General features: G+C 38.2%; 3 protein-coding genes across 4 annotated transcripts in view; 2 read left to right on the forward strand and 1 right to left on the reverse strand.

Annotated features, from left to right (window-relative positions):
- Positions 1-1129, reverse strand: part of LOC104713343 (thioredoxin Y1, chloroplastic-like) — a 3832-nt gene extending 2703 nt beyond the window's left edge. Inside the window, exons 1-3 of one of the 2 annotated variants that reach the window (XM_010430438.1) lie at positions 763-1129; positions 389-477; positions 240-261 (exon numbers count right to left, since the gene is read on the reverse strand). In XM_010430438.1, the coding sequence (XP_010428740.1) occupies positions 240-261; positions 389-477; positions 763-945 (294 nt within the window). In that variant the 5' untranslated portion in view covers positions 946-1129. Of the gene's footprint in view, positions 1-83; positions 262-388; positions 478-762 lie in introns of both variants that reach the window. The other variant, XM_010430442.2, reaches the window with a different exon arrangement.
- Positions 1300-2239, forward strand: LOC104713345 (gelsolin-related protein of 125 kDa). Its single transcript, XM_010430444.2, has 2 exons — positions 1300-1519; positions 1618-2239. Exons 1-2 carry the CDS (start codon positions 1369-1371, stop codon positions 2232-2234), a joined length of 768 nt encoding a protein of 255 aa, XP_010428746.1. The 5' UTR covers positions 1300-1368; the 3' UTR covers positions 2235-2239.
- The window catches only part of LOC104713347 (trichohyalin-like), a 10902-nt gene continuing 3630 nt past the window's right edge, over positions 2619-9890 (forward strand). The window contains exons 1-2 of the mRNA XM_019230085.1: positions 2619-2844; positions 2988-9887. Coding sequence (XP_019085630.1) covers positions 2697-2844; positions 2988-9887 — 7048 coding nt within the window. The 5' untranslated portion in view covers positions 2619-2696. The remainder of the gene's footprint in view (positions 2845-2987; positions 9888-9890) is intronic.

A 9890-nucleotide genomic window follows, 5' to 3' on the forward strand; every position in this document is an offset into this window, starting at 1 on the left:
TTGTGAGTAAGATCAAGAACTTTTAAGAGTATAAACACCAAAGTAAACCACAAGATATAAAAATACGATAGAACTCATCATACAAAGCGATCACAAGGCTCTCCATCTTTGAATAAGATAAATGTAGGAAGTGCTTCAATCTTGTACTTATTGGCAATACTCGGGTACTTTTCGGTATCGATCTTCACCACCTGGATCTTGTCTTTCAGGGTTGAGCTCACTTCATCGAGTATTGGAACCATGAACTGGCAGGGACCACACCTGCAAAACGAACATTACATTCTGAATTACTAGCTTTCCAAAATCTCTATGTCAAAACGAATAAACTCAATAAGCAAACAGACTACAATGTATACTCATTTATGTCGCTAGCTAACACCGGACTCACCAGGTTGCATAATAGTCAACCAGAACTGGCTTATCAGAGTTGACAAGCAGATCCTCAAATGAGTCATATGTCTGCTTCTTGGCTTCAATCTGAAGTAATAGCAACAACGTCTTGTAAAATTAGCTCAAACTTAAAATCGAAAAGTAGATAAAGACACTCACTTTAAAACAATTCCCAAACCCTAGAGTAATAATAATCAGCTAGGAACTAAAATAAGAAACTATCACCAAAGGAAGACTCATCAGCAGCTCTACTCTCACCGGAAAGTCTCAAGCTTGAGAATTAAGTATTACTTTTTTCACATAGATAAGCACACAGAAAGCTAGATTTTAATGGAAATACAAAGTTAAGCAAGCAGAGAAGGAGAGAATTACAGGTCGAGGACTAGTGCAACGAGTCGTTGAAGATAAAGAAGGAAACTTTATAAAGTCTCCGGTTCGAACCCGACGAACGGGAAACTGAACGGAGATAGAACGAGAAGTGAAAGCAGAAACACTAGACGAATCTTTCGAATTCAGCGAGGGAATCTTAGACGACGAGGAAGAAATCGCCGCCATTGAAAATGAAAAAAAAAAATCAGAAAAAGACGATCTTTTGATTCAGCAGCGGCGTTGGGTAGGTTGACGATGACACTTGTGAAAACTCAATTTGACCCCAGAGAGAGAGAGACAGAAGTGAACTCTTCTGAATGAAAAAGACAGAAGGTACTAGAAAGAGTGTAATGATCCACTACGGTCGAGTGCACCGTATCGTTTTGTAATTGCTCATCTAAACCACAAACACGCATATCACTGTACCCAACAACTGTATTAAGACAAAACTTTTTGAGTTTCCTGAAGAAGCAAGTAACGAATATATATATTCTGGTAGGCCTCTCTCAACATATGAAAGCTACCAAAAAAAAAAAGAAAAAAAGAAGCTAGTTCTGATTAAAACTAAACAGATGTAATAGCGCAAGAAGAAGAAACACAAAAAAAAAGATGGAGGTAGAATTAGGTCTGAAGATAACTAGAACAAAAGACGATGTCTCTTCCTCTAGAGATTTTCAGGTTGTTAAAGATTCTTTTGGTCGTCATCTCTCGCTTTCTCGAGAAACCAACTCTGTGTTCATCCTCACTCTTCATCTCAAAGGTTTTACATACATATATATAAAAACATGTTAAGTTCACTCCTTTTTTTTTGTGTTTCCTTATCTATATAAGATATTGAGATTGAAAACCAAAATGCAGGATTCAAGAAGGATGGTGTCGATATCGAGATAAACAAAGAAGGGAATCGGATTAAGATAAGCGGAAGAAAACAAGTACAAGAGATGGTTTTGGTAAAGTGGGTTGAATGGAAAAAAGAAACTGAAGTAAAGGAATTCAAGAAAGTGTTTCGGATTCCGGATATCGTTAATCTTGACAAGATCAAAGCGAAACTCAATGAAGAAGATGGGACTTTAACTGTTACAATGCCTAAGAAAATTAAGGGGATTACGGGTTTGAAGATCGAGGAAGAAGAGGAAGAGGAGGAAGAAGAGAAAACGGAGCCAGTAGTTGAAGAGAAAACAGAGGAAAAAACAGAACCAGAAGAAGAAATCAAAGAAGAGCTAAAACCTGAGGTAGAAGAAGAAGAAGAAGAAGAAGAAGAAGAGCCACAGAGAGAAGTGGAAGAAGACAAGATTGAAGAAGAGGTTGTTGAGGAAGAAACAAGGGATCATGATGAGGAAAAGAAAGAAGAAGTCGAAGATAAACCAAGAAAGAAGAGAAGAAAAAAGTTTCGTTTACCATGTTTTGCAGGATCCACTCTGCTTATGTCTATTATTGTTTTCATTATTCAATTGATTCAGTCCAGAAAAAAATGAGATCACTCCTTAGGTTTTTAGGTATGATTTTTTTAAGGATATAACCCATTTTTTTCTTTCTTATTAGTATTTGTTTTGTAAGCAGAAAAAAAATCTGATTTTATATGTAATGTGAGTTTTGTGTTATACTATTTGATCCTCAGATAGAAAAAAACAAAAATATTGAATCTAAAAATATTTAGTTACCTGTTCAGTATATGCTTGCTTGTAGACCAAAAACGATATGCAAAACTTTGGATTAAGGTGAAGTAATTTGATGAATTGGTTACTTCTATTTGAAGGCAACAAAAGAGGAAAGGCGTTGACTTTTTGACTATCTTCAAGTCCTAAAGAAGAAGTAACGAATATATTAGCCAGCCCTTTACTCTTTACTGGGGGAACATAGTAGCCATCAGACAAATCAAAACCTTAGAACTCACTTAAAAAAAAAACACTCGAGAACAGAGAGAAAGAAGTTAAACAATGGAGCTCGAATTGGGACTAAAGGTCACGAGAACGAGAGAGGATGTATCGTCTTCAGTTGATTTCCGCTTCTCTAAAGACCCGTTTGGTCCTCTGGTTCTTTCTCGAGAAACCGATTCAAGGTTCATCATCATCATTCACATCAAAGGTCAATACTAAATATCACTTCTTTTGAATTCTGTTGCCTCTTTGTTTTTGCTTACGTGCTCGAAAGACTTAATTTCGATGGAATTGATTTAGGGTTTAGTGTTCTAATGATTGTTGAGATTCAAAATATAATTTTGGGGGCAGGATTCAAAAAGGAAGGAACTGAAATAGATATAAACAAAGAGGGGAATAGGATTACGATACAAGGGAGGAAGCCTGTGGAAGAAATGGTTATGATTAGATGGATGGCGTGGAGGAAAGAAGGTGAATTTAGGGTTTTCAAGAAAGCTTTTAGGATTCCTGATACTGTGGTTTTAGACGAGATTAAAGCTAGGTTTGATGATGATGATGCCACTCTTACAATCACAATGCCGAAAAGAGTTAAGGGGATTTCTGGATTTAATATTGAGGAAGAAGAAGAAGAAGAAGAAGAAAGAGTGGTCAAGGGAGAAGTTGAAGAGGAGAGTACAGTTATAAGGGAAGAAACTGATGTTCAGTCTGAGAAGTTTGAGACAAAGATTCAGAGAGAGGGCGAGTTTGGAGAAAAAGAGAGTCAAGTTTTGGGAGAGGAACAAAAGGATGAAGAAGAAACTGGGGATGATTACTTAGAGAAGAAGAGTCACCAGATTGATGAACAAGACAAGACTATGGAATGTATAGAAGAAGAAGAAGAAGAGTTGGCTGAATCAAATAAAGAGAGTGAGGACAGCAGTAGCTTAAGAAAGCATCCGGACACTGAAGGAAGAGATTCTCATGAGCAGACAAGACATGAGGAAAAAGAAAATAGCCAACACTCTGAGGCGACAGAAATTCAGAGAGAAGAAGAATTTGGGGAAAGAGAGAGTCAAGTTTTGGGAGAGGAACAAAAGGAAGAAGATGAAACTGGGGATGATTACTTAGAGAAAAGGAGTCACCAGATTGATGAACAAGACAAGATTCTGGAAGAAGACGAAAAAGAATTGGCTGAGAGTAATGAGGACAGTAGCTTAAGAAAGCCTCCAGACATTGAAGGATATGAGCAGACAAGACATGAGGAACAAGATAAAAAACAGAAACGGGTCGACGAAGCAGAGAGTAAAAGTGATGATTTTGGATCCACAGCATTTGAAGGACAAGAACCTGATGAGCAGCTGGATAGAACAAGTAAAAGTGGAGCAAAAGAAAAGACAAAGACTGACGGCGACGGTGATGGTGATGGCTTGAGCAAGGATCAAGGGATTAAAGAAGAGCGAGAGAGACGCAATGACAAACGCAAGATTCAAGATATCGTACAAGGAAACGGAGAGGAGGATAAGAAGAAAATTGTAAAGAAGCAGAACATTGTAAAGAAGGAGATAAATAATGGAGACGCCAAAGAAAAAATTGATGCAAAAATGGGCGAAGTATTGGCATCAAACTTTGCAGATATTGCGATGAAAACTGAAGATCTTGAATCAGATGAGGAGCTAGACAAGACAGAAAAGTTGGTTGAGAAGAAGGACAACGCTAAGGTTGGAGCACAAAGTGAAGACATTAGCTTAATAAAGCCTACAGATTTTGAAGGAAGGGATTCTCATGAGCAGACAAGACATGAGGAACAAGAATATAGCCAACACTCTGAGACTGAGATTCAGAGAGAAGAAGAGTTTGGAGAAAGAGAGAGTCAAGTTTTGGGAGAGGAACAAAAGGATATGGAAGAAACTAATGATGATAATTTGGACAAGATTAACCAGATTGAGGAACAAGAAGAAGAAAAAATCGTTGGTGATTCAAATAAAGAGAATGAGGACAGTAGCTTGAGAAAGCTCCCAGACATTCAAGAACGAGATTCTCATGGTCAGACAAGACATGAGGAACAAGAACAAGTAGTGGAGCAGCAAGATTCACAAGCAGAGACTAATAGTAATGATTTTGGAAGCAGAGCATTTGAAGATCGGATTGGAGAACAGAAACCTCATGTAACTAAAAGTAGAGAAATGGAAAAGGAAAAGATTGACGATGATGATGTTGGCTTGAGAAAGGTTCAAGAGGTTGTTAAAGAACCAGAGATACACAATGAAAAAAGCAAGAAACGAGAGATGGTGGAACGAGATTCTCATGGTCAGACAAGACATGAGGAACAAGAACGAGATTCTCATGAACAGAGAGGACATGAGGAACAAGAACGAGTAATGGAGCAGCAAGATTCACAAGCAGAGACTACTAGTAATGATTTTGGAAGCAGAGCATTTGAAGAGATTGGAGAACAAAAACCTCATGTAACTAAAAGTAGAGATATGGAAACGGAAGCGATTGATGATGATGATGTTGGCGGCTTGAGAAAGGTTCAAGAGGTTGAAGAACCAAAGATACACAATGAAGAAAGCAAGAAAGTACTGGAAGGGGAAACAAGTGGTCACGAGAGGGGAAAATTTATAAAGATGGACATAGAAAAAAGGGATGCAAAAGAAGAGGTTGATGAGAAAATGGGAGAAGGATTTAGACCAAACATTGATAGAACACAATTAGTTGCAGACAATGACATTGGAGAAACTGAGACAAAAGCTGATGAGTTTGAATCTGATAAACTAAAAGCAGATGAGGTACACAAGATACATGAACTGGTTGAGAAGAAAGAAGATGAAGGGGAAAATGCTAATCTGAGAGGAAAAAGTAAAGACATCAGCTTAAAGCTTCAAGAGAATGAAGAACAACAGTCTAAGGGACAGAAGCGACAAGACAAACAAGAAATGATTAAAGAATTGGTGGAAGAGAAAACACCAAGAGCAGATGCAAATGCAGGGAACGATATTCCAAAACCAGTCCAGGCGAAGACAAGTGATAAAGGAAAGGAGGAGAAGAAAAGTGTAAAGATGGAGATAAAAACTGGGGATGCCAAAGAAGAAGTTGATGCAAAAATGGGCGGAGGATTTGCACCAAACATTGCAGCGACAAAATTTGAGGAGTTTGAATCTGATAAAATAGATTCAGATGAGGTAGACAAGATACAGAAACTGGTTGAGAAGAAAAAGGGGGAAGAGGAAAATGCTAAGGTTGGAACACAAAGTGAAGACATCAGCTCAACAAAGCTTCAAGAGATTGGAGAACAACAATTTCAGGGACAAAAGCAACACGAAAAGCAAGAAAAGATCAGAGAATTGGTGGAAGAGCAAACTCTAGAGGCAGAGGCAAATATTGGGAATGATATTCCAAAAGCAGTTCAAGAGATGAAAGAACCACAAGAGGTGGAATTGTTAGAGAAAACAGGTGATGAAAGAAAAGCAAGAAAGGTGAAGAAGAAAAGTGTAAAGATGGAGATAAATAATGAGGATGGCAAAGAAGAGGTTGATGAAAAAATGGGACAAGGATTCGAACCAAACGTTTCAGAAACTGACGATGATTTTGAATCTAATAAACTAGAAGCAGATGAGGTAGACAAGATACATGCACTGTTTGAGAAGCAACAAGATGAAGAGGAAAATGCTGAGGGCGGAAGACAAACTGAAGACATCAGCTTAAAAGAGCTTCAAGAGATTGAAGAACAACAATTTCATGGAAAGATCAAAGAATTGGTGGAAGAGCAAACTCTAGAGGCAGAGACAAATATTGGGAATATTAATCCAAAACCAGTAGCGGAGAGAAGTGAGGGAAAACACAAGTTCCAGGAGGACACAAAGAATCAGCCAGAGGAATACAAAGAGAAAATTACGAAGACTAATGATCCTGGCGCAAGAAAGGTTCAGGAGATTATTAGAAAACAAGAGTTGAATGAACCTGCAGCAAGATCCGAGAAAGAAAGCAAGACACGAGAGCTGGTGAAAAGCAAAACAAATGATGAAGGGAAAGAGAAGAAAATTGCAGAAAAAGAAACAAAGGCAGAGACATATGTAGGGAATGATATTTTGAAACCAGTTCAGGAGATAAGTGAGGGAAAACACAAGATCCTAGAGCTTTCTCAAGAGGAAACAAAGAATCAGCCAGAAGAGTACTTAAAGAAAATTAAGGAGACAGGAAAAAAGATTAATGATGCTGGCACAAAAAAACTTCAAGAGATAAAACAAGAGTTGAATGAACCAGCAAGATCTGAGAAAGAAAGCAAGACGCAAGAACTGGTGAAAAACAAAAGAAATGAAATTGCAGAAACAGAAACAAGAGAGCAAGAGTCAAATAGACCAAAAATACTCAGGGAACAAGAAAAGATCCAAGAACTGGCTGAAGAGAAGACTAACTTTTCAAAAAATGGGAAAGCCAAGGATAAAGACGAAATTGCAGAGAAGAAAACAGAATTTTGTGCTGATGACGATGATATTTCAAGCAAATTTCGAGATGTTGAACAACAAGATTCAGATGCAGTGAAGGGGCAAGAAGAAAAAGACATGATTCAAGAATTAGCACTTGAAGAAAAAGTTAGTGATGGAGGTAAAGGAATCGTTGCAGTGTTGGATACAAAAGCTGAGAATGATAAGTCTAAAAAAGTTCAAGAGATTGACCAACAACAGTTGCATGAAGAAGATAGATGTGGAAAACAATTCCAGAAACTCATAGTAGGTGAAGTAAGTGGTCGCGGAGAAGTTGATGATATTAAAATAATAGAAGAAGAGAAAGAAATCAGGGATAGCTCGAGAAAAGGCCAAGAGACTGCAAAAACAGATTCAGAACTCCACAACAACAGAGAAGTTTGTCGAAGTGAAGAGAAGAAGTATGACAGACCTGAAAAGATAGAACAAGAATTGGTTAACTTGAACAGCCAACTGGAGCAAGACAATGTTGAAGATGGAGACAAGAATCAAGAACCGGTGGAAGAGGAAATCAAGGATTGTAAAGAAGAAGATGGCGGTGCAGAATCAAAGATCAAAATCGACGATGATGTTGTAAGAAAGGTTCAAGGTGTTAAAGAACATGAGTCGTATGGGACGGAAAGGGAACATGTAAGCAAGATTCAAGAATTGGTAGAAGAGAAAATTGGTGATCATGAAGAAGAAGAAGATGTATGTGATAGCTTGAGAAAGGTTGACGGTGGCAAAGCACAGGAGTTGCATGAACCGAAGATACACAAAGAACGTGATAAGACCCGGATAACTGGGGCAGAGGAACCAAGTTGTCAAGAGGATGAGAATATGGTAGAGCCTTTGACAATAAAAGAGGATGACAATTTTGTAGATGTTCAAGAGATTAATAAAGAACAACCTGAAAAGCTACAGAGCCAGGAGAAACCATACAAAATTCAAGAAGTGGTTGAAGCGGGACTCAATGACCATAGAGAAGAAGAAAAGGTAACGGCCAAGGCAGACCTGGAAACTGAAAGAGAGAGCTCAAAAAAGGTTGAAGAGACTGAGCAACAGAAATATGATGGACCAAAGATGCAAAATACAGAGGACAAAAAGAAAAATATAGCAGTGGAGCAGAAGGGGACTGTGGAGATGAGGACAAAAACAAAAGATGGTAGCTTGACTAAAGTTCAAGATGATGAAGATCAAGAATCGAGTAAACCTTATAAGAGAAAAATAGAAGACAAGACCCAGAAACTAGTGGAAATGGGAACAAGTGATTACAGAGAAAAAGTCAAGAAAGAAGATGAGAATGATATCTTAAGAAGCCAAGAAGACTTAGATGAATTTGGGAGACACAGTGAGCAAAGCAATATTCCTCAGTTGGTAGAAGTAGAAAAAGTGGAGAACATTGCTGAGCTAGAGGGAGAATCATATGAAGATTGGACACACGAGGAGCGAGAAAAGAGAAAAGATTTGGTTAAAGAGGAAGCAGCTGATCTTAAAGATAAACACACTGGTGGAGATGACCATACTGATGATAAACAAGAAAAGATTATTGTCAAGGCAGAACTTAAAACTGAGGAAGATAGCTCAAAGAGGGTTCAAGAGACTGAAAAACAGGATGAAGATGAATTGCAGAGATCTATGACACAAGACAAAATGCAAGAAACAGAGGGAAAAGACAAAACTAGAGCAATGGAGGAGAATGAGATTGTGGAGAGAAGGGAAAAAACTATAAATGAAAGCTTGAGAAAGGTTCGAGAAGATGAAGAAGATCCACAATTAGGTAAACAGAAGAGACGTGGGGAAGAAGACAGGATCCATGAGTTAGTAGTGGAAACGGAATTAAATGATTACAGAGGAAAAGTCAAGAAAAAAGATGGAGATGGTGTCTTAAGAAGAAGCCAAGAGACTGTGAAATTTGATTTAGGTGAACGTGAGAGACAGTTTAAGCAAAGAAGGATTCATGAACCAGTGGAAGATGAACAAACAGGAGAAGGCAAAGGAGAACATGATGAAGAAGAAAGATATGAGAAAGTTGCACAGGCTAAGACAAAAGTTGAACATGAGATCAACAAAAAGATAGGGGAGAATAAAGATTCAGAACCGGAAAAACAGGAGCTATACAAGTCGGAAGCAGTACTAAAAGAAGAAGTAGGTGATCGCGAAAAAGAAGAAGAAAATCTCGTGGATGGTTCTGCGACAAAGATTCAAGAAACTGAAAAGGAAGAGCTAGAGATGTACAAGAAACAAGACATGGTCCTAGAAGACGTAACAGGGGATCAGAAAGATGAAAAGGCAGAGGAAGCTGCAGCTGTAGTGGCAAGCAATGCGAACGGAAGTTCAAGAACGGTTAAAACGATTGAAGAAGAATCAGAAGAACACATGGAAAAAGAAAAGATCCCTGAAATAAGTGATCCTAAAGTGAAAGAGACAAAAGAGGAGGTTCCCAAGTCAAGATATGTCCGAGAGATAAAAGAGCTAGTAACACATGTTCCGGAACTTGAAGGAAAAACAGAGAATTGCAAAGATGATGGACAAGGAAGGAGAGCAGAAAAGGGAAAACAAGGAAAGATTGTTGAGACTATGTCACCGGAAAGGTTCAAGTCAACAAGTGACGATGGTATTGTGAGAAAGAAGATTCAAGAGACCAAAGTGCAAGATTCAAATGAGAAGAAAAAGCAAGAACAGAAAGGCAAGATTGAAGAAACAGAGAGGAGAGAATCGAGTAGTCATGAGGTAAAGTTGGTGACTGAAGATGATAGCCTTAGAAAAGGTCAAGAGTTTTTGGAAAAGGAGTCAAATGTGTCAAAGAGTG

Source organism: Camelina sativa, chromosome 9 (genome assembly GCF_000633955.1).
Source record: "Camelina sativa cultivar DH55 chromosome 9, Cs, whole genome shotgun sequence".
NCBI classification, from domain to species: Eukaryota; Viridiplantae; Streptophyta; class Magnoliopsida; order Brassicales; family Brassicaceae; genus Camelina; species Camelina sativa.

What these genes read in the sequence shown, in the direction of transcription:
- LOC104713345 (XM_010430444.2), top strand. Translation starts at nt 1,369, where the DNA reads ATGGAGGTAGAATTAGGTCTGAAGATAACTAGAACAAAAGACGATGTC. An exon ending in CCTCACTCTTCATCTCAAAG is followed by an intron (nt 1,520 to 1,617) that starts GTTTTACATACA and finishes ACCAAAATGCAG; the next exon opens with GATTCAAGAAGGATGGTGTC.